Genomic DNA, 24568 nt, shown 5'->3' on the forward strand with positions numbered 1-24568 from the left:
AAAAACCAAAGGAATAGCCCCTGGTCACAGCTGCCCTACAACTGATGCCTTCTCTTGTTGCACTTTCAAAAACATCTTTGTTTTCATGGACTGTTCCAAAAAGAAGCAATTTGACCTCTGACCTTCACCTAAAATTGAAGGGAAGGAACAGCAAACAAAACACTTCAGAGACACGTCCCTTCTTGAAGAGGAAGTGCATACACTGTGGCTTGTAACCTAATGGTCTCAGAGTACAGCTTTTTAATAGCTTTACAGGTACTCAAAGCGGTGACTCCCCCTATCCACACATTCCATCACCTCAACTTTTTCAGAACTAGGGCTTATTATGTACTGACAGAACATGAATGGGATCTAGTAATTTCTTAAAAGTTAGCCATTACTGATCTGCTTTGCTAATATGGTATGCTGCCATATAATGCCTTACATATATTTATAGAAGTAATTGAGTATATGCTACCCTCTAGTTACTTAGGTGACCAATGCTCAGAAAGGTTCTTTAACAGTATGCTAAATTCTTCGTGTTTGTGTCTCAACTACCTTTTGCTATGAGCCATCCATGTATTCAAGCTTTCCCACTTACACAGTTTTTGGCCTCTTCTGTATTATTTGACTGTCAGAAAAGCGATAGTCACTGAGCACACACTAGTGACCACACTAAATCAGGAATCAGTTGTTTGGCTCTAAGTGTAATGTGATATCCTCTTTCTAAAACAGCACGAATATTTTCTTTCATGCACACTTCTAGGCTCTTTTTTTGGTCCACAGCATATTTCAAGAAAAACGTGCCTGAGGAAACAAACTAAAACCAACAACAGAGAAACTGCCACAGAAATGTATTGGAAGACATTAAAAATTAAATAGCTTTTTAAAGAGCTCTCAGACTTAATAGTAAAACCTATTAACATTGTCTATACTGATTTCATTTGTAACAATTCCACTTCTAACCAACAACCAAGCAAAATTGTCTGGAGTTCAAAGTGAAAATGGCATTTTTTTCCCCACTACTAATACCCGTACACTTGTCCCGTCTCAAAACATTTGGCAGGGGGATGGGGAGAAGATGACCACCACTATTTGAAGTGGTGGTCATAAGACACAGACGAATTCAGACTGCAGGAGAAGCATGCTCCAAAATGAAAGAGTCCTCATACAGAACTCTTTCGGCAGATACTGTCCTGGCAACTGAATCAACAGTCTCTAAGCACAAGAGCCTTGACCATTATTCTTACACTGTTCATACCACAGTCTCTCAGATAAACACGTGCATCTTAAGATGCTCAATGGCAAATGGGCAACTTCAGTGAGTCTCCGATGCTACTCAAAAAATCAACACATTAAGTTTAACTGGAGCATGCTTATGGGAAGATATTCAATCTTCACCTCACACTCCCCAAATCATTCCCTACATTTCCTCACTAGCTTTATTTTCCATACAGGTTTAAAGGCATAATGCAGCAGTTCTTGAGTGAATGCAGAAATGTATGAGAATGGAAATATACTTTCAGAGTGTATTATGGAACATATACTAACATCTTTACTCAAATGAGTTGAAGTTCTAAGTTTCATATGTGTAATCCCACTAAGTCAATGGAGTTACACATATGAAACTGAAAGGTAAGCAAGTACTCACTAAAGACATTTGCACCCTTACACTTTTAAGTCTTTTGTCAAGAATAAGAGCTCACATATTGCAACACATTTTTGTTCCTGAAAATTCAGTGATGAACAAATATATTTTGCAATAACTTACCTTGAAGTTGCAATTTCCACTTTGGTTCTTGCCATGGCAGCTGCTCGCTGTGCACCCTCTATTGCTCTATCCACCTTTTCTCTAGTTTTTGTGTTTCGTATTGGTATAAGTTGTTTTCTTATTCCACGGATCAAAACGTTATTTTTATATTTTCCCTCTTCTTTGGTGCCATCTGGAAACATGGTACATCCATATCCATGCCTCCTGTTATTTAGCCATTCTCCTTCATATTTCATACCGTTTGAACGCTCACTAATACCAAAACCACTGCGCTTGTCATTCTTCCATTCACCCATGTAGGTTTCTGTGGTGGTGGCATCAACATGGTCTTCCACAGGGCAATAATCACAGTCACCGTCTCCAAAACTAATTGTAGAGTTGGCATCACTAGAACTAATTCTGCTCATTGCCGCATCACTCCTGACAGAGCTCCGTTTGCTAGATATCGATGACCTAGATTCAGATTTTCTAAGTTTTATACTACCAAGAAGGGATCCTCTTCTGAATAAGCCTCCTTTTTTCTTAATGCCCATGGCTTCTGGATCACTGTGAAAATTGAGCACAAAACCTCCTCTTGTTCCAGCCGGACTGTCTGAAGCGACATCATGCAGAACAGTGCCATTGCTCTGCTCACTTCGAAGTGAAGCTAGAGACGTTCGGAGGGGTGAACGGATCACAGTTGCCATGCCATAGGGTACACTCTGACGTACACCATATCCATGTCGCATCCCTCCTGTCCATTGCCCCTGGTATGTACCTTTTAAAGTAATAAGGAGAAATTAAATTTAGGAAGCTATAGAAGACTTAGCACTCTACATCCAGTATGCTACAGGCAATACTATGTTGTCAGCTCTGTTTTTGTTAAGAAGAAATGCAGAAAAATCACAGCACATGACACGGAAGATAAACTACTTTTGTTACTTGTTTTTCTTATAAATAATTTTTCCGCTTAACAAATCCTTCACTTTCACAGCTGAAGTAATGTATTCTGGCAACTAAGACACAGTAGCTATAATTGTAAGTATTTTTTGAATGGATCTGTCCAAGGAAAAAAATTTCAAGACAATTTCTAAAGCAGGACTCCCTCAAGATTTTTTTAAGGTGGTCAGATGGGGACATGGTCACCAGAAGCAGAGCCACATTATATGCGGTCAGCTGGGGAGGGAGACAGGGATGGAGGGAAGGGAGGGAGCAGGACACTCATGGCTCTTGCCTCCACCTGCTCACGGAAAGAGCAAGCAGGAGTAGTAAATGTCCTGTCATCTTGGGTTTAAGGTGACTACAGACCTCTCCTTGTCAGGACGTACGTGACAATCCACTGTATTGTCTTGTCTTCAGATGAGCCTTTGGATCCACTATTATAAACCTCTACTGTAAAATCAAATATTTTAAAGTTTTTGCACATACTTGAATGGAAGAACAAAATCTCAGCATATCTTAACTCTTCATGAACTCTTGATATCAACACTTTTTGGTATCCCCATTATCGTAAACATGGCACTGCATTCTGCATTATGTAGTGACAAAAAGATCAGAAACATGACTCCTTTAGCACTTTTTTTTGCCTTTCATTTGCTCTGCAGTATGTAAGAAAGACAAGGCAGTAATAAACAGAATATTGCACACCATTCTATCATAAACACGTTTCATTGTTGCAATCATAACTATTTTTGTAATTTTTTAAAAAGCAATATAAGGAAAAGCAACATGGTATGCGATATGAGAAGTCATGGATATCCATGCAAAGCTGCATCTGAGCCAAAAATCAGCATTATCAGATTACTGCTGCAGACAATTTTTTTTCTTGTATTCTTGAAAGGCATTTTCATTTTGACAAGATACATACTCCAGTGTCTGGTCTCTGAAAGCCATTTGTACCCGATGTTCCAAAGGAAGGTGCCAGGAACCCCACAACTGGCATATACAAGATAATTTGCTTTCTAAGATTATTTCATTCTAATTCTCATTAAACTGCTTTAAGCTCCTCAAAATGAAGTCTCTCACCCACCTAGTGCTAGGGTTTTTTTTAAAAAAAGCTATTTTGAGTCTGAATATTCTGACAGAGGGATGAATAAGCAATCTTTAAAATATCTTTCTTTGATTTTGATCTGCTTTAATTGAAGCACCTATCAAAAACTATTCTTCAGAGAACTAAGTATCAAATGTCAAATTCACTGATTGACTAAATTTTTTGTGAAAATATTTGTGAAATACCTGTAGTTTTAGATGTAGCTCAAAGCTTCATTTGCTTTGAGATTCAATCTCCTTTGTATAAGCATACTATTTTGGTCGTGTACATGTCAATTATCTATCAATTACTGCTTTAGTGTATTACCTTTTCTGCTAAGTAATATTTCAATGTTAATATGCAATTAAATTTGCCAAGAGTGCTTTCTTTATTATGTAATACTAGATAGGTTCCACAACATAACTATTTTGTGTTGGTAGAAAATTCTACCAAGTGGAAGGTTTTTGTTTTAACAGATGGCTGCTGACACAAACAAACAACTTTCTTATTTTCTTTCTCATTCTCTGTATCCTGGATACCTACTGCTGCACTCGTTGTAAGGGTGCTGAATCTAGAAACATGATTATTTTAAAAAACTCAGCATATGGAGAAGAACAAATAGAAACGGAGCACAAAGCACTGGCATGACATATTCTGTAAATACTGCACAAATACAGCCACATTGTAAGTTTTTTTTCTTTATTAAACAGATATTTCCCAGAAATATATTAATATTTTAAGAACATAAATGACTACATTTTGTCCATAATTATATCTGGGATCCCCCTAGTATTGTAATATGCTAGAGCTAAGAATCTGGCTATGTATACTTACTGCTACATAGAACAATCTGTCTAACATTCTGCATCAGTTAAATTCATTTAAAAATAATAAATCTAATTCTAATTTTGATTATACCACAATATTACATTAGAGCAGCAACTCATAATTATGGCTTTCCATGTTGCTATTTGAGTGTCAGACTCGAAGCAGAATCAACTTATTTCAGGATGGAATTTTATAAAAGTACAAAAGGTCAGCTTTTTTTCTTACTAATATTTTGTTTTAATTAATAAACATGGAAAGCTCAAAAATATTTTGGACTTGTATTTTTCAGTACTCTGTAGAAAGAAATGGAAGTAGTCACTGTTGCCCATATGGACTTTAAAACAAGGACAATTAGTGTGCTGCTATTTACTTGTCCGATTTTTCTTTCTACTGAGGAAGGAAAATCAATTCTAGCTTCTTCTAAAGAGAATATAGTCAATGAGGAAATGCAAGATTCATACTGAACTAGTCCTTAGAAAGTAACAAAGATATTTAGTTGGAATTTTGTGCAGTCTTGCAGGTAACAACTACCTCTTCCATCATTACAAATCCATTATGGGAAAGGCTTCTGATACTAATGATAGAAAGCTGACTCATTTTCCTTGATTTTTCAACTTACATTTTAAAGGAAAAATATTTTAACAGCATATGGAGGGCAGTGTCCAGAATGCAGATACAAGAGACTTGTAATTTGACTGACGATATCAGACTCTAACTGTATCTTCTTCAACAAAAGAAATTTTAGAAATCTTTAAATGAGCAAGATAAGGTATGTTAATACTGCAATATAATTAAATACTACAGCATATGACATAAGACAGGATAAAAAAGCGTTTCCCATATATGAAGATACAAACGCATGCAGTTTTTACCTATCTCTACATATAGATATAAATATGAATGATCTATCAACAAGCACACCTTATCCTGCTTCACCTTATACTACAGTTGACTGTTCAAAGAAGTTCTTGTAGGGGTCAACTGTTAATATTTTAACTAACACTGTAATTACCAAGCTAACTTAAAACTGTATTTGACCATAAAACAGTAACATTGTTCAGCATTGATTTTCCAAAAGCTAGGCTTGGTATCCTTTGTAACTAAAGAAACATTCAGCCATGACTTCTACTGACCATCCATCTGGTGTTTAGTTGGTTCCCTTGAAAAGGTCTTCATATTTTGAGCCCGAGAACTATTAGAAAGTATATTTTTTCCTTTTGTTTTTGTTGGCATGTTGTGATAAGGTATAATTTCGTAACCTGTCTCCTTAGAGTCACATTGTGCCATCCCTCCCAAAAAAAACCTTAGTATATCTTACAGCTGTAAATGTCATTGCCTGCTTGCAGCTAAAATTTAAAACCATGCTGTGTGAAAAAACTGAGAGGCCAAGGACCTATTTAACTACTCCACTTAGTCTTATCCTTTACTTACATCTTCTGTGGTTTAACAAATTAATTGTTACATCAAGATCTTTGCACGCTTTTCAGACTCAAATGTTAGATAAGCATACATCTAGAAAGAAGACTACTTAGAAATCAACAAACATATGTACTAGCGATGACCTTTGCTTAGGATGCATTTGCCACTGACCTCTGTGGAACAACAATGCACACAACCTTACAGCAAGATGCCTGTTATTCCTATTGTTCGCAGGACCATAAACTGCTAACTAATTTACACATACTGAAGTTTCAAATCAGGCCTTGGCCCCTCCATAAAAAATGCTCTGGTAGGCTTGCAGATTCACACAGATTCAATAAAAACTAGGGAATTTAAAGGAGGTACAGAAGTCCAGATCATTGTAGGAAACAACCCAACAGGCCACTTGAAGGCCCAGCATAAGCACATGCAAAGAATGGGGGATCATGGTTTATAAATCAGTGTTTTCCTCAGAGATTTGACCGAGCGACAATTTTAAGCATTTAAACACAGCATGACATATATTACTTATGTCGTGCAAAGTGTCGTGTGCAGAAACACTGTCAATGCTTATGTTCCTTTTCCCTCCCTCAACTACATCTCCTAATACCACCAGTGCATTTTAAAACACCATATTGGGGAAAGAAGAAAAAAAAAAATAGCAGCAGAGAGGCCTGGATTTTAGTGAGTTTGAAAACAAATTAGCAACTGGCTTAGTCTAAACAGTTATTTCCCTATGCTGGTATGCTCAGGTCATAATAAATGAAGAGCTTCCCTTCCCTGCAAATATTTCACATTATGTTAAAGACAGATATGTAAATCTGGTTTCCTTGTAAAAGCATCAGACATTCTTCTGGTGTACAAATAGGGCTATTGTTCCCAGAGCACGAAAACAAAAACACATCTGCAAACGTCTATGACGTACTGCTTTGCTTCATTCATGAGTACTTTCGTTAAAATCAATGGAACTTCACACCCTCTGTTCACATGAACTGCCACATGTAAAAGACTGGAGCCATGGTAACAGATTTCAGTTTATAGGACTAAAAATCTCACAGTGTAAACTGCACACTTCATATGCTGTTTTGGACAAAGGATTTCCAGGGGGGTCTAATTCTAAAAATTTAGAGAATTTACCTCCAATTATCTATCTTGAGATTTTAAAGACTCCACAAGAAGTCTAAAGAAAAAGATAAAAGGAACTTTAGTTTGAGAAAAATCACCCCTAGAAAATTTACTGGAATGGCAATTTACTTTTCCGGGGGGTGGGGGGTGGGGGGGGGGGGTGGGGGGTGGAATGGCCACTGCAAATTCAGCTATTCTTCAGTTTCTGATTTACTAGCCAAAACAAATATAATTGTGTGGTGAAAGTGAAACTAAAATTCTGATCTCTTTCATGTTTTGGTTTTTTGTTCCTTAAATCCTCAAAAACCTATTTTGGCTGACTTTGGGCATCAGAACTTTCCACACCAGGAAACAATTTTCAGACAGCTACAAATACATATAAACAAGGGGATTAAAAGAGCACAAGGTACCAAAACCACAGTACATTTCATTTTCTGAAGGAAATGAATCTTACCCAACTCATTATGTTTTGTATTTCAGAAAGGAAAAAAAAAAAAAAAAAAAAAGGACCCCAACTGTGAAGGTCTCTTCCTCTCCTTAATACAAAAATACCTATTCTCTGACATTATTCTTAAAGTTTGACCAGAAATCTCTTATCAATTCCTTGAAGAAGCCAGCAACAGCATCAATCAAGAGATCTGATACATGGCTTAGTCCTTTAGTCACATCACGTGATCATTACCTCTGATTTTGGTACATTCTATTTCTTGCATGTTACCCAAGTATGTTGCTCAAAGCTGAAGCGAGCAGCATTTCTGTAAAAATACCCCAAGAACTCTCTAATCCTAAAACGGAGACCGGTTTTCCCCATTACAATGGAACAAACCAAGTTGAAAAGCAACTTTGCAGAAGTTGCAGGTGGCACTTCAACTAATGCCAATGACATTACAGCAGCCAAGGATGAATTAAAGAAATATCAGTCTTATTTGTTGCGCAGAGCACGAAATGACAGAGGTACAATAACTGTACCTGACCGTTCAAATCGGCTCCAGTCCCGAGTGACCTGATTGAACCTTGACTTCTTGACCGCTCCTAACTCTAACAGGAGGGCAGAGTGCCCAGTCCTCTCCGCACACTTATCGGGAGCTCGCCCCTAGAAACATTTGCTTTTTTTGTGGTGAAGGGTGTGAGAGGCAGGCCCGTGTGATTTCACAACACAGCCTGTGCTTGGGATCAGCGTGTTTAAAACTATACCATATTTTAATAAAACATGAGTTATGACACGAGGATGGACCCAAGTGTCATTGATCTTACGCAAGCTGCGCACCTACTTCAATACCTTCAGCGTCCTGTTGACAAGCTGAACGTACTGAGCGTATAAAGCTTTCCCTTGCCAGCAAAGCAACACGGCACAAGGGCTCCCTTACTAAGTTCTTGCCGTTTCTCCAGGAAAACTGCGCAAATGGAGCGAGGCGCAGGCTCGCCTGCCTGCTCTCTCCCCGAGACAGGCGCTGCCGGCCCCGGCTATCGTTATCGCGGGCGGGCAGCCCGGCAGCCGCCTCGGAAGCGAAAAAGGAAAGCGGTCTGCGGGCAGTCGTAATGCGGATTTCTACCAGCTGGCCGGGAGAAAGCGACCAGCCCGGCAGCACAGCCCGCGTCCCGGCGCGGCCGCTCCCGCGCGGCCGGGGCCGGGCGGCTCCTCACGGAGCGGGGCGGGGCGGGCGCCGGGCACCTGTGGCGCTCCCCGGCCGCCAGCGGGGCCCCCGGGGCGGCGAGGCCGACCGCCGAGGAACGCTCTCCCCGCCGGGAAGGACGCGCGGACGCGGGCCGAGGGAAGGAGGAGAGACCCCGCCGCGCTGCGGGGCCGCCGCGGCCGGTGTGAGGGCGGCGGTTGGGCACGGGGCGGGGGGGGGGGGGGGAAGGCCCTGCCCACGGCGCGCGCGCCCACGCAGGCGCGCCCCCCCCACTCCCCCCCACCCCCCCCCCCCCCGCCGCCGCCGCGCGCGCGGGGCGCCCCCCGCCGGCGCCCACCTCCGTCCCCGTAGGTCTCGACGCCGTATCCGTCCTGCAGCCCGTTGCTCCAGGTGCCCTCGTAGCGGGCCGGCGTGCTGAGGCTCTGCCGCACCCCGTAGCGCCCCTTGAAGCCGTGGGACCACTCGCCGCGGTACATCCACCTGCCTTTCGTCTCCACGCCCAGCCCGTGGCGCTTGCCCTGCGCCCAGTAGCCCAGGTAGGTGTTGCCGCTGGGCCAGGTGTAGCCGCCCGCCACCTCGAAGCCGTGCGACCAGGAGCCGGCGTACTCGCCCTGCCCCTTGGGCCCGGTGCAGATGCCGTGCCCGTGGGCTTTCCCGTCCTCCCAGCCGCCGCAGTAGGTGCCGCCATCGTCGAAGTCGAACCGGCCGCCCGTCATCCAGGGCAGCGGGGCGAGCGCGGCGCCACCACCGCCGCCGCCTCCCGCCCGCCTTCCCTTCCCTGCCCTGCCTCGCCTTCCACTTCCCGCCCGCCGACCGACCCGGCGCTCCCCGCGACTGCGAGCGCTCCGCCGGCCGCCCGCCCGCGCCCAGCCCTGCCCAGCCGCAGCCCCGCGGCGGCTAAGCGGCGCCCGCCCCCCGCTCCTCCCTGCCTGCCTGCCTGCCTGCCCGCCCGCCCCTCCGCCCCCCGCCCGGGACCGCCCCCGGCCGGGGCCGCCGCCGCCGCCGCCACCGCCGCCGCGGGGCAGGTGCGCGCCGCTGGGGCCGGCCGGGAGCCGCGCCCGCTGCTGCCGCTGCGCGTCGGGGGGCTTGGGCCCCGGGAGCGGCTGGGAGCAGGCGGGTGCACCCCGCCCCGCCGCGGGGAAAGGTGCTCCCCCCGTACCGGGGGCCGCGCGTGTCTCAGGGCGGGGCGGGGCGGGGCCGGGAGGCGCGCAAGCTGCGCCGGGGCCCCCGCGGCGCCCGGTGCCCGGGGGGCGGCGGGGCAGGGCCCGGCCCGGCGGGGCTGGCGGCTCCCTGCTCCGGCCGCGCCGCCTCGGCCGGCCTGGGCGCTGCCCGACCCTTGGGCTCCCGGGCGGGTCGCCGCCGCCGCACCTGCCGGCGCCTGCAACAAGTGGGCAAAAAGAGAGTGCTTTCGCGTGGTACCTGCGGTTTTATATTTTTTGTTTTGTTTTGTTTTGGCTTTCTCTGAGCTTTCGGGCTGGTTTTGAGCTGAAAGTTGTTGCTGCAGAGCGCAGCCGAGTTGCCCTTTGTCCCCTTTCCAAACCAGATGCGGAGCCCGTCTGCTGGAAGGGGCAAACCGGCAGTTCCACGGGTGGAGAAACCCCGGGCACGGGGAGCGTGAGTGGTACCGAGGCCTTTCAAGGACAGCGCTGCTGGGAACTTAGTAAGGAATCTCTCGTTATGCCTTCAGCCCCATGGCCGTCGGGTGACTGAATGGCTCTAAATCCTGCCAAGGGCTCCTTTGCCAGGTATTTGATAATCAGATAAAAATATAAGGGCAAATGACAGGAGAAACACGGAAGCGTAGAAATAGCAGACAGACCAGTGGAGAAGGGATTGAAAGCTGTTGTCACGGGGCATCTTAGCTTTTTCTTCTTTCACAGTTACAGACCAGGACAGGAAGAAAACCTGAAAGAAAATGGTCCTCTTCGATGGGGGTTTTGTTAAAAGCATGAATCATACTTACTAAGCACAGGAGGTGGTAACTACCTGGACACACACAGGTGATTTGGAAAAATGGGGAAATAGCAATGGCTATGTTAGTAGCAGTGAGTAGATGCAGAAACCTAATTGCAAATGAAAAACCTGAACACGAACCATCAGAAGTTGCAACAGTTAAGCTTCAGAAACTTATGCCAAATTCAGACTCTGCGCAGGCAGTTGGACACATACTTGCAAAGAGAAAAAGCCAAGATCAAAGACTTGTGCCTTGTCCGTTACAAGATGAGGAAGCTTTCGATGCCCCTTTGTGCCCTGGGAATTTTACTCCATAGTTTTGCAGAGTGGAAAACCAGACAAGAATGTTGTTTCTGTAGCACAGACATTACGCAGTCTTCCATGTATCTTTGGACAAGTCTATATAGTGTGCTGAAGTTAAGGACTGAGACCTTCACTGCAATGTAAGCTTTTGTGGAAAGCTGATGTCGAGAATGGAGGACCAGTCTGAAAAGATTGCGGTAGGTGCGATTCCTGAAGAAGACGCGGTTCAGTATCCTCCGAGTATTTCTTGAGCTCATCAGCTTTCTATGCCCTGCATATCTTGCATTTCTTAGGCAAGAAAAAGACTGGAAACAATGGGGGTGATGGCACGTGTGCTTTGAGGAGTGTACTATTTTCACTCTATCAATCTCTCTTTTCTGTTTTCTTTCCTCTGACGCAAGATAAAAGCCCTGTCATGTTTTAACACAGTTTCAGAAGAGTGAAATGGTTTATATGGGTGTGGGGAACTACCTGTTGGAAGTCAGCATGCCTATAAGCTGATACTGGTATACAGTTAAACTAGTAATTGAGGTCCCCTGTTCATAATCGCATGTTATTCTATGAGCCGATTTTTATGAAGTACATGAGTTGTCACGGTTGAACTGGAGCTGCCGAGCATTGGGTTTTTTTCTGTTGCGGGGCTGGTATTGCCTCCAGTATTGCCTTACACGATACTTCCGTGCCCCGTGCACACCAGGGACGGGACTGGCACAGCCGTGAGCAGAGGTGGGGTGGGATGACTGGTTAGCAAGTCTGGACAGCGCTTCCGTGACTCAGCAATGGAAGAGGTGCGTCTGATGAGGGAGTGTGGGATTCCCCCAGCCCCTCCGTGAGTCTGAGCCGCTCCTCTGAAGGGGCAGCTGTGCCCACTGTCTGACGGCCTGGCTGGTAACCATGGGAGTGCAAGTCCTTGCCTGCCCGGCTATTATGTTTGGCTCAGTATTGGTGAATTATTGGATTTGCTGTCATTTCCACCTGAGTAATTGTACTACCAAGTAACTGGATTTGCCGTTGTAATGACCTGGGTAATTGCACTACTGATGTATAAGTGTTACTGTACTGTTACTTAGAGATAAATTGTCTATCCCTAAAGCTGTTGGTCTGATGTCTATTACTGTATCCCAAGCCTATAACTAATAGGGGCCGCCTTAAGTTCTTAGATCTGTACTCTAGAAGATGTACCATTGCATTAATGAAATAAGTATCTGCCTGTTAGTCCTTTGTTTTACCCCCTTGATTTAAATATTATAGGTTTTAATATTAGATCAGATGAACCAACAACATTGGATGGGCCAGAGGTGAACAATGAAAATTCATATAAATTCTCTTCTGTTATCACAAGAGTGGGTCTTTTTTTAGTGACCTGCAAATGATGCTAAAATGAATGGTAATTTTGCACGTGGTTTGCATTTCCAGGTGTATTCATTTAAATGAAGTAATCAATTTAAATGAAATTGATGCTTGATGACAAGATGAATTCATCACTACTAGCCTTCTCTTATTATATTTTCAGCAGGGGATAAATTTTGATAGATGTGAGGATAGAAGTGCTTTGCAGAGAACTCTTAGCATTACTCAGCCAAGTCTTGATGATGTAAGAGGTCACGAGTGTCTCGCTGCTGATGAGATTGTAGGTATTTTGTTTTGCTGACAGATTTTGCATTGATGAGCCTCAAATTTAATTCGTGCCACTTCGTGTTTGCTTCTGGCCAGTGTGTAGGTAATGATCATATGCGTAGTGTGTATGTTTTAAATACCTTAGATCCACAGGTTTTGTTTCCTTGGACACTTCTGTCCAGTATCAAGTTAAAAATTGTTCTAAAACTCCATAGATGCAGGAAGTAAGCAGTTATAGGTAGATGAATGAGTTTACCTGTTTTGTCCAAAATAAATGTGATTGCTTCCACTAATTTTTTAATCTGCCTTACAAGAGTTCTTTTCTGAAGTCTTTGATACATGTAACGTTCAGAAAATACAAGGTCCAGGTGCAGTTTATTTATAATTTACAAAAAAAGTGTGATTTTCATTGTATATTGGCCAAACAGAGAAAGTTTACCTGGAGTAGTTCTGTTGCTGTGTAAGTCATCATGGCACTAGGTCTGGTGACACTGTATGTATGCAAAAACTGCTCTGTGGGGTTGTATTTAAAAAGATCCTTGGTGCAGGGATGGTAGATGCAGGAGGTGAAGGTGTTAAAACTTCAGAGATTTAATATTAACTAGATACAAAACCGCTGAGTTTAAACTATTAGTCTGTAGATATCTGATGCATGAATAAAAATTAGGCACACTTATTCTTACCCTTAAAAGCCTGATTCAGCAGGGAATTACTTTAAGTATTTCAGTAATCCCATTTACTTCAGTGGGACTACACATGAGCTTTAAATTAAACATCTGCAAGATATCTATGCTCAAATAAAGCAAAGCTCCAAAGAATGTTCTCAAGTGCTTTGCAGAACAGAGACAGGATGCTTAACTGATGAGCTCCACGAGCTGCACACATTGTATTGGATGAGTTCACACACAGGACTGCTGCGTGGGAGGCAAAATAGAGAAGTAAAGGTAGTACGAAAGCCACAGTGTAGAAATTTCAAAGGCAGGTAGTCCTTTCCTGGCTTCATGTGAACAGCCACAACTTTTATGACAATTTTTATGTCTGGAGTCTCAATTAACGTTTATAAATATAGTTCTGTATAACTTAACACAAATTATGTTGTCTGACTTCTAGGACAGGAACATAGCACTTTTTCTTACTATACTGTATATTCATGTAAGTTACTGTGACTACTGAAATGGTAATTGTACAGGATTTTTTGCAAAAAAATTGCTATAATTGAGAAACATTGTGTTATGAAACTACTCTCCTAGCTGCATCGGTAAGTGTCAGTTCCACCTTGCACTTGAAGCTGGGATGTAGCCAGTAAGATAGTATATTTAATTCCAGAGATATTATGCTTACTCAGTGAATACAGTTGTTATTTTCTTTGCAGAAGTGCTGATAAAGCTTCTAAAAACAAAAATACAGATCCTTTTCTAACTTGAAAACAAGATGAGTATGTTCTGTACCCGGACTTCTATTTTCAGTGTTGTTCTAAGCAACTGGATTAGATTTTAAATTAAAATGCAGTTTAATTTTTTTCTTTTAAAGAAATGCATCATTTAAGTTTATCATCTTTGCTTCTGAAGTGATTTTAACAGTGACAGGACTTTCCATACAAGTAAGATACAGTGCATTGGAATTATTTTTTTAAAGATGTAGGTTATCTTATAATGATGGTATGCAACAGTGTTATGAGTACCTATGAAATTACGGGAAAATATGAAATATTGTTTCTGGATCTTGTCAACATTTAGTGTTTTTGTTGTGGGTTTGTTGGTTTTTTTTAATATGTCCGCAGAACAAAAATGCATGCATCAATATAACTTAATGCACTTTAAAAAAAATAATTAACTCCAAATGTGTTTGATTTTATAATGTCTGATTTGAAGAATAGTGTATCATAATGATTACCCTAAATTACCACTCAAATTATATAGGCAGAAAATATCTGCAAAATCAGATTTATCCCTAGCAATTTTTTCCTAGATGGTGTTATGAATCCTGCAACTGCTGCAGTTCAAGTCTTGCTTCCGCAGGGAAGTGGAAACAGTTTATTGCTTTCCTCTTTGCAGCAAGTTCAGAAGTGTTTGAAGACAGCTCGTCATGTCTTGCTTTAGCCCTTTTCTTCAGCCTAAGCAGGCTGTATCTTTCATTATTTCCTCCAAGACCTCCTGACTGTCACTGTTGCTGTTGTCTGGACTTTCTCCAATTACATTACGTATTTGTTAAGGTCTGATTTTGAAAACAAAACACATTATTTGGCTACTATTGTGCCATATTAAAGTAGCATAATTCTGTGTGACTCTGAAATGACGCTCTTCTTTTGCACTAGTGCCAGGAATCAGTGGTCTGATGATTCCTTCTCCCCGCAACAACAAGATGGTGTGTAACAACTTGTCGTCAGTGTGTGATTTGCTATTGTCCTAATCCTTTTTCACAGAATATTGTTTAACTAGTTGCTTCCCACTTTATATTAGTGAAGTTGAGTTTTACTCAGCAGGTTTTTCACTAGCACTTTTTTTGTCCCCTAAGATTACTTCCCCGGGTTAAGTTAATTTTGAATTTTAATCCCATATTGCAGTTCCTCCCTGGTTTCTAACAGTTTGCTTATTTGCACATGCAATAACTGAACTCTTCCAAGATCAAAGTTATTAATGAAGGTATTGAATGTTAAAGGATTTGATACAGATTTCAAATGTGATACATCTTTCACTCTTGGGACTGAATAAGCATTACTTAGTAACTGTAAACAATGTGTACTTCTTTACCACAGCTCTGCCTAGATCACCTTTAATGAACATCAGCAGCTTTGCTGAGGTCAAAATACATAATATCTCTTTTAGTGAAGGCTGAAACAAAAAAAGTGTTTAATGTTTTGGTTTATCTAGGTGGTGCATCTGAAAGGTTTCCCTCCCTGCTGAGCAGTGGCATAGCCTTTCCCTTCGCCCTCCTCCTCCTACGATGAGGCTGTCTCGTTTCCTTTTCTGTTCCATCCTAACCAGGTCTCATTCCATGATTCGGCCTTTCTGATTTTGCCCTTTACATACTTGCACTCTTCCCTAATATTCTTCTTTTAGTAATTTGACCTACTTTCTACTTGCGTATACTTCCTTCTAGTGTTTCAGAATCATTGAAGAGCTCTCGATTTAGTCAAGTTTGTCTCGTGATACTCATCTTATTTTCCCTTCACTTCGGGGTAGTTTGTGTTTATGCCCTTCACATTATTTCTTTAAGAAAACAGATTGCTCTTTTTGGAGTTCATAATAAAATAAAACCTAGTAGAGAGCAAATCTAAATTCGTGGGTTTTGCAAGGCAGTCTTGGCCGATACCGGCTTGACTTATTCTCATGCCCCCAGCCAGCCCTCCGTGCTGCCAGCACAACTGTTTCTTCAGTGAGCTGTGATTTGGATCAGGGAACCAATCCAGCTTAAAGATAATCCAGCAAAAAGATTTATTTTTATTTTGCTCTTAAAGCTGAATCATTTGCTCTGTTTGCAGAGCATCGATACAAACAATTGCCCTAATGCAATTGAAAGCATCCAGAAAAGCTGGCAGCTTTACAGTTCACCTCTTTTGTTTTGAATTCCATTCTCTTTTTCCTAGGAATTACAAATAATATTTTCCTATAATCTTTCACCCAAGTTGCCTACAGTCTTGCGTTTTCAGTCAGTTTACCCCCCGTTGCTTGAAAGGAAAAGATCCAGTCACTTGTCTGCTGGGTAAAAAAACCTTCTCCCTGTAACATGGTACTGTAATTGCCCTGTAGTATCTTCCCAGCAGGTCCCTGGGTTGTTGAAGTCCCCCATCTTCACCTTGTTCTGTGCTTTGAAGAGCTAGCAGCAGCACCCAAAGCTCTCGAGTCCTGCATCATTGTGTCTTTCACAGATTTTCCAGGTGCCTGAGGAGGTCCAAGACCTGACAGAAGTTTTTCTTACTGTTTGGAGCTCTCACGTCAGGTAAGAATTGGGATTGTTTCACGTTTTTTAGTGATGTGCAAAGCATCTGTCTCTCCTGCCTGGATGTGTATTTTGTGGCTTTGCTTTGTTTTAAATTGTAGGAATGTCATACCTTCAAGGTCTTAATTCCTCCGGTAATTTTCATGTAAATTAGCTAATGAGTTAAATAACTTTCATACATGTTGCTTTAATACTGTAGGAAAATAAAGTTCAGCAGCCTTACTCACTGCTCACTGAGCTGCCATTCTTCTGAATACCTCTACTGAGAGCCACTTACATCTTCCCAGAGATCAAGGCCTTTTGCCATGCTTTAGGCCACCTATTAATTGAAAATCCTCCCTCATTAGTTAGCAATTACATTGCCAGTGATTACAGACCTTCACAAGAGGTTTCAGGGATTTTTTCGTCAGACAGACAGTCTCAGCTCTGCAGTTGCCATCTCCTGCAGCACGACTCAGGTGGAGGAGACCAGAGCTCTGCGGGTCACGCTGGGCCACCTGTGCAATGGTGAGTGCACCTCAAGAAGGCACCCATCCCAACTTTTGTAGGGGCTGCAGTTTTTCAGCTGCTCCCTGGACCTTGCAGTTCCTTATGATCTCCCTTGATTTTATCTGGCAGTTTTTATCAGATATAGGGATGAGGTCTGTCTGCATTCATGCCTAATTCTGTCTTAACATGAGGTCTGTCTTACGAATTTCTTTTTTTTCTTCTTACAAAAATTGAAGGGTTGGTTTTTAAAAAAAAAAAAAAAAAGTGATGTTAGTGTTAAAATAGTAATTAGATATGATATTTCTAATTTTAAAAGACCTGTTTGTGGCCCCAGCTATTAGCATGCACTCTGGTTATGCAGTGCTTCAGCAGAACAAAACAGCTGTTGCATTTCACCAATGAACTGGTGTTGGTGCTTTTTATACCTTGGATAGTTGATAAACTTTATGTAAAAATCTGTTCTTCTGAGTGAATCCATTTGTGAAATGGATTAAAAATCATTGCCATTCTAAATATGAGTTATAGGTACAACCTTGGTGGTTTTTATTTGGTTTCTTTTTTTTTCAGGTGGACATAATGGAGAAAACACAGCAAATGCTACCAGAGATGCAAAAGCTGAGCTTTTTGTTCTTTGATGGTGAAGCTAATATGGATATTTTTATGCACAGTATAGTCTCTTTTGAGATTTGTTTCTATTAACACAGTCCTCAATAAAGGAATTGAGCTTTAGAGGACACTACCACCAGGCTAAGCAGGCTGCGCTGCAAAGACCTTTAATAGAAAGCCACTCCCTCAATCTGCTTAAACTTTGGTGAGGATAATACGGCTTACTCTAACTGATTTTTGATAAAACAGTAAAAGACAAAGAGATGCTTATTATGCCAGAGTTGATAAATGCACCGTATTGATAACGTTTCTTGTGCTTATCCAGGAATATTTGTCCTGGAGGAAAAAATTGTTCTCACCACACCTAACATGCAAGTTAAACACCTAAACATATATTGATGTTTAATTTTACATGAAAAAAATATAGCAAGGGTTAGTATATCATAATCAGCCTAACCAATGAATTAAAACTACCAGCTGGTATGTGATTTCATTTATTCTTAGTTTGCTTCTGTTCTGTTGGCTTTTTTAAGTGCTGGTAACATAATGTCATGATGTTTTTCTATGATGAAGAAACCTGTTCACCATGTGGATTACACTATTAGCCCCTTCTGCATCTTGAAAACTGGCTTTCTTAGCAAATACACTTCATGTAATATTGCATTGCTGCAAAATAGTTTTCTATTTGTCTGCTGAAATTTCAGCTTAAAGATCAGATTCTGCTCTTTGGAAGACATAACCACCAAAGCCGAATTTTGAAAGGTGCTCTCTGTATTCTGCAGGTGCAGTACAGTTTTTATGCTCTTCTTTTGGTGAAGTCACATGCATTCGTGTTTGCAGCTTGGCATGTGAATACATTATGTATATCCGTGCTTCTGGCAGGTACAAGATGGACTTTGGACAAATAAGTATTTGCATTATTTCTTTTCTGTGTGATTGGGAGGGTTTCAAGCCTTAGTTTTGTTTAAAAGTAACTTTTGGGGTTTTTTTTAGTAGAAAACCACCTCATGCTAGTTGTGGAGTCTAAAAGAAGTTTCCTAATGTTCTTTATCAAAGCATCATCCTTTAGTAACTGCAGTTGTCATAGCAAACAAAAGTCCTTTTATGAAGAAGTTTATGATCTTGTTGTAATAGGTCCTTTATGAAAAAGTAGCCATTATTTGAGTTTTTCTAACCCAACTATACTGTGTATTCAGCATATAACTGAAATTTAATCTAAGATTCATACAGAAGATAAAAATATCCCTTCTCTGATGATGTCTGCTCTAATCACGGAATGTATATCTTCCTAGTAATACAGAATGTTCGAAAAACAATTATATGATGTTCTGTCATGTCTGAATGCATAATAAATGTAACTGACTTATAGAATAATCAACTGTATTCAGTGAGGCATGTATTTATCATTAAATCATTCACTTGTAGGTATGCCTAAAACCAGCTGTGCTATGAAGTCCATGGTAGAGATCACCTTAATTCATGTTTTAGTTATTAATTTTAAAATTAGGCAAAGTCATTAACCTGCGTGATATTTGGGTATGTTAGGTACAAAGTTTATTGCAGTTGATTTGAGAACTAAAATTAATTTTGAAATTTACTTGTTTCATATGACAGCATTGTTAATTCACCCACAGTTAGCTATGTGGTATTTTTGCTTATATGAGGTTCTGCCATGAAAAGAAAAAATGTATATAGAGCTGGAGGACTGCAGTTCTGTGATATAGCATGCTAAAGTTAGAAGTAGGGCATTGCGGTTTTGTTTTCATGTGTAAAGGGATGTGTTTTTTGTTTTGTGTAAGTTTGAGACTGCAGTTTTTGTCTAACTAATGGAACTTTTAATGAGATTTGATTTTTAACAGCTGGTTGCTCAGCATATTTGGAAAATTGAGCCCAATGAAATATTTTTAAAATGTCAGCTGTTTTTGAAAATTCATGGTATCAGGATTTTCCTACCCAAAATTTCAGTATCCAGAAAGTGGATGAATTGGGCACTATGCAACTTTGTGATTCTCCAGTTTTAGTGATGCAAATTTATTTGTATAGGCTTAAGAGAAGAAAAAAAAATTGTGATCTTTTCTGTGCCATATAGTGTCAGTGACATGTGTCTAGATTTATTTTTTTTTAAAAATATATTAATATCGGCAAAAGGATAACATTTGACGTGTGAAAAATGTGCATGTCACTTTAATCTGAAATTTTGTTGGTGGTTTTTTTTTTCCTTCTTTCTATTACAAAGTGTAGTACAGATCTTGCACTAGACTGAGTTTAATGAATCACTGGAAGTGCCTGGTTCATTCTGCTGGCTACTGAGTGAGTTTCAGTTTGTATACCTAAGCGACTTGCCTGATTTTGGAAGAGGTGATCCTATGTGCACAATTGCTTTGAAAAATGCAGTGGTTTTCCCCCGTTTTCACAGGGTTTGGGAGACACAGCTGCTGTCCATGTTTGGAGATGTTGTGTAGAGCTGGAGCTACTGTGTTGCCACCAACCTGAGTTGAGGTTTAATTTATGGGGACAAATAGGCTTGTGCCTCCATACTAATTTGAATTATTTTATATAGTAATACTTTTCTTTATCTTCTTATGGTTTGATTTTTTTTTTTTTTAAATGTAACCTAAGCATCTAATCTACCTAGACTGCAAAATGTTTAACAGGATTATTGAAATAAGCATGTGTGTGAGTATGATGAAGGTGTTAAAATGGAAGTCTTCAATATACAAGTAAGCTTGCTACCAGTAAATTTTGTTTTATTTCATCCTGTCATGCTTGGAGTGAGTGTTGAAAGACGAATGGGCAAGCGCTGCTCAGCCAGCGGGGAGAAGCACGTCATACAGCCCCCAGAATAGCATCGGCAGTAAATATGGTCATGCTGTTCTTCCCCGAGATAGACCCAGATCACATTCGTAGCACCCACCAGGTCTGCTGCTTACCAGACGTTCAGGGCCTTTGATGAAACATTTACAAATGCAGCTGCAGTTTGGAGGGATCTTCTGCCGGCGGTGAAGAAGCTGACATCAAGAAAACGGGAGGAAATGAGATCACAAGCCAGGGAGTTCAAACAAAATGCAATTTAGGGGGAATACAAATTTAATCACAGTATTAAAGCACTGCTCCAAGATATGAACCATGTTCTTGTTAGACTCTCTTTTCATGTTAACTTGATTATGTTTTCCAGTGACTTAGAACCACTAAAGCCCGAAGCTTTTGTAGAGGAGGAAAGGTGGACTGAAAAATAGGTCTTTGTTCAACTGTCTTAGGTCATACATAATGTCAAAACTGGAATGAAAATGTATTATAAAAAGAAGTTAGAGGATGAGGTTAAAAAGGTTTTTCCAGTTCCAGTTATTACTCACTTTGTAAAATATATTGAAATAAAGTAAGATAGCCCTGAAGGTCTGTGGCGGTGGCCTATCTAGCATGTTAGCCGGAAAAGTCTAATTATTCAAGGTCAAGAAAAACCCCTGTTAACTTCTTCATCTTGAAAAGATAGATTATCCCCTTTGGGCCAAAAGCATGTTCTCACTTCCTTGTCCCTAAGCTCTGTTCATATTGACTCTTCTATTAATATAGCTTCCATTTTTACTTTTTTTAAAAATGTTTGTATTTTGCTCTGAGGACTATAACACACAAGTCAAATTCTGCCTTTGTGTTCTGGCCACTGGACTTGATAGGTCACTACAGGAATTAAGCCAAGGCATTGCGTCTTCTTCCACCCCCCTGCCAGTTTTTGCATCTCTGTAAAATTTGAAAAGCTTGCCTTCAGCTTCTGCAGCTTCTCTCCTCTGGCTTTGCCTCCGCACCCGGTGCATTAGCTAGGGTGTTAGTGGAAAGGGTTTGTTATTTCAGACACATATCATCGCCTGCTGCACTCACTTCTCTGCACTTGCATAGGGCACGGAGACAACTTCATACTTCCATTTGTATCAGTTACACATACAGGATTTAAATTCATCCCTTTCTCTGTATAGCCTTTCCTTTTTTTTTTTTTTTTTTTTTTTTTTTAAGTCAGATAACTCAGTAAATGCCAAAAAGCAAGTAGTGCCAGCTGAAGGCAGTAGTAGCATACTACACCTATTTTTCTTAAAATCTCATTGAGCTAAATGTGACGAGGGACGCATGTTTTCAGAGCAGTAGCTCTGGTATTTGTTCTCTATTCGTGAGTGACGTTATGCAGTTGAGAAAAAATCATGCCAGCATGTTTCAGTTAGTGCCAAAAGAACATAGACAGCGATTCAGTGCCCAGATCTATTGCTGCCCAAAACTGTATCTTGTCCTATTTATACTTTCACAAACGAGGGTCTTGCTTACAAGAGGAGTTAGGTGAATATTGTGTTCATGTGCTATTTCATAATGAATTTGTCCAGCTGGTTTACATTCTGCTGTTCTTTTAAGCATTGAAAATTTAAGGTTGTAAGTGGCACAGATAGTTTGTAACTGTCAAGTAAAAGAATCCCAGCTTCTTAAATTATCATTACTTGCATTGGAGTTAACTTCACTGGAAATACCTGGGTACCACAAAATAGCCTTGTGTACAAAGCAAGAAGAGAGTTGACCATTTCTTGCTATCCAGTACACCTAAAACACAGATATTGATTACTAAACACTTAAACACTTAAACTATGTTTAGGAAATAAGTTTCATCTACAGACTAAAAGAATAAATTAAAGTAGAATCAGTTTGGATCAGGACTCAAGTTTGGGGTTTACTAATTGGTATCAACTAACAACCCAATTCTTTTTCATCAACGCTGGCCACGGGGCTGAAAAACTCAAAGAGCAATTATCGATCAAGTATGGAGTAGCAGTTTCATGAAAGAAAACAGGAGAAGAAATTTAAATCTGTCTGAAGGCCTAACAAAATAGTATCCTGATGTCTGGCCGGGGAGAGTGGAAGTTGTGTAATGGGAACTCTGAGACGCCTTTCGTCAAGTGCAGAAATGGGAGCTGGGATTGGAAGTCATGCACATGGAGGGCCCCCCACTGGGAAATAGCAGGAATAAACATTTCAGTTGGCTAATACGGATGTAATGTGAAGTGGAACTTAACAAAAATTTCTTCAGCTTTCAAAATCCAGTAAATATAAGAAGTTGGTATATCATAATTGACCACTGCAGTTTCCTTTTTGTTTCTGCCATACTGTAATTTGAAAAGACATGCAATACTGGTGCATAATTTACATGATTTAGATCAGAAAATAAAATGTTACTCAGTAAGAGAAAACACCCGTGCTTATGGCCCTCAACTCTCCAGAAGCAATCATGGGCCAGGTTGCCCAGCCAGCCCTGATGATTCTCCTGTGGTGGTGTGGAGCCCACGGATGGCGCAGCCTTCATCCCTGTTGCTGTGCTGGCACAGGCTGCTCTGGAAGGGAAGGGGACCCAAGCTTTTGAAAGCACTTTTTCGTACTTCCATCTAACATGGATATCTGACTATCACGAAGTGAGATTTCAAGGAAGGTAATCGAAGCGTTTTGCCTGTAACTGTTTGGTTTTTAGTCCAGGCTTGCGCAAAGGTAATGAGCAAACAGCTAGAATTAAGGCTGAAGAATTAAGAATTTCCTTATTTAAATGAGAACTATGTTTTTGTGTTGTCTTAATGTTTAACGTTGTTAAAAGTAATGGCTCTTCCTCAGTGGCGGCTCTTTTTTTACTTGTCGATGAAAATGTTTGGAAGTAAAAGATAACCCTTTAAAGTATTTTAAATCTGTTTTCGTGAGCAGTTGGCTGAAGAAGATCAAATGTATAGTTTAAACTCATTTACAAATCAACTTACAAAAGTTTTCACAACATGTTCAATAAAAAGTTTAACTAGGATTTTTAGAATTTTTTGAAAATGGTTAAACTTTGGGCTTGTTTCAGGGATGGAAAGAATCTGATCTCTGTAATTTTTCAGGAAAGATCTTTTAAAATTATTTTTCCAGTTAAATAAAATGCTGCATGAGACTTCAAAGGACATTTTACAAAATGGATTTGTATTTAACCCCTTGGATTTCCTTAAGGCTTTCTGTGCTTGGTTGTCATCCCAGTTACTGGATCTTTATGTTTTGCAGTGTCATTGTAGTAGAATTTGAACAGGCCTAAGACCTGATATACACGACCCATTGAAGTCAGTACAAATCACCTCACTAACTTTGGTGGACTTTGTTTCAGCATCTAAATAATCTGTCTTACTAGTTCAAAGTTGTACATTCTGATTTTGGCCACAGGCAATAGCTGGAAGATACTATTTTTTACATTCATTGTTTGTGCTGTAGTAATATGTGAATTTTAATGGGAAGCCACAACCCAATGTGCTAGACAGTGCTGTGCAAACATGTAACATGATGGCAGTCTTTGCTCAACAGAATGTCATCACTGTTAAATTAAAAGCAGTATAAACATCAACACTTGGATGTTGTGCACAGAGGTACGGAGCACAGGAGAACTTTTTAATAGAATTTTTACTCGTGTGAGTTATACATCTAAGTTAATGTGAGGGGAGATGGGCATGTGAAGTGATAATACAGAATTGTTCCTAAAAGGTCAGTAATGATCAAGTTCCTGAGCCACAATATTACACATATAGCCAGACACAACAAACATGGGCAAGCACATAAAAACATGTTTTAGATCTTTTGAATTTGGCTGATGTGTTAGATTACATAATTTGAAGATGCTGTTTGTATAAAAGCTTGAGAAGTGATAGACTGGATAAAGCTGTAATGATAATACCTAGATTTTAAGGTTTAGCTAAGAAATTGCCCTTTTGCAACTTACGTAAATATATTAGATGTATTTCTGTGCTTGATTAAAAAGCCTGATATTTCAGGAAAATTTATTCCAATCATCAAAACTGTTGAAGTTTTTATAGCATTAGAACAATGAATATTTTTGTTATAGCTCAAGAAGTAGAAATGTAT

General features: G+C 40.8%; 1 protein-coding gene and 1 long non-coding RNA gene across 5 annotated transcripts in view; one reads left to right on the top strand and one right to left on the bottom strand.

Moving 5' to 3' along the window:
- JPH1 (junctophilin 1) overlaps window positions 1–9536 on the bottom strand; it is an 86615-nt gene extending 77079 nt beyond the window's left edge. For all 4 annotated transcript variants that reach the window (XM_049825238.1, XM_049825257.1, XM_049825230.1 and 1 more), the window contains exons 1-2: window positions 9102–9536; window positions 1751–2507 (exon numbers count right to left, since the gene is read on the bottom strand). In XM_049825238.1, coding sequence (XP_049681195.1) covers window positions 1751–2507; window positions 9102–9480 — 1136 coding nt within the window. In that variant the 5' untranslated portion in view covers window positions 9481–9536. The remainder of the gene's footprint in view (window positions 1–1750; window positions 2508–9101) is intronic.
- Window positions 9248–21052, top strand: LOC126049222 (uncharacterized). The gene is made up of 3 exons (XR_007509132.1): window positions 9248–9300; window positions 16506–16576; window positions 17633–21052. It is a non-coding gene; the product is annotated as an uncharacterized LOC126049222 (long non-coding RNA).
- The last annotated feature ends 3516 nt before the right edge of the window (window positions 21053–24568 follow it).

The sequence above is a fragment of the Accipiter gentilis genome, chromosome 2, assembly GCF_929443795.1.
Source record: "Accipiter gentilis chromosome 2, bAccGen1.1, whole genome shotgun sequence".
NCBI lineage: Eukaryota > Metazoa > Chordata > Aves > Accipitriformes > Accipitridae > Astur > Astur gentilis.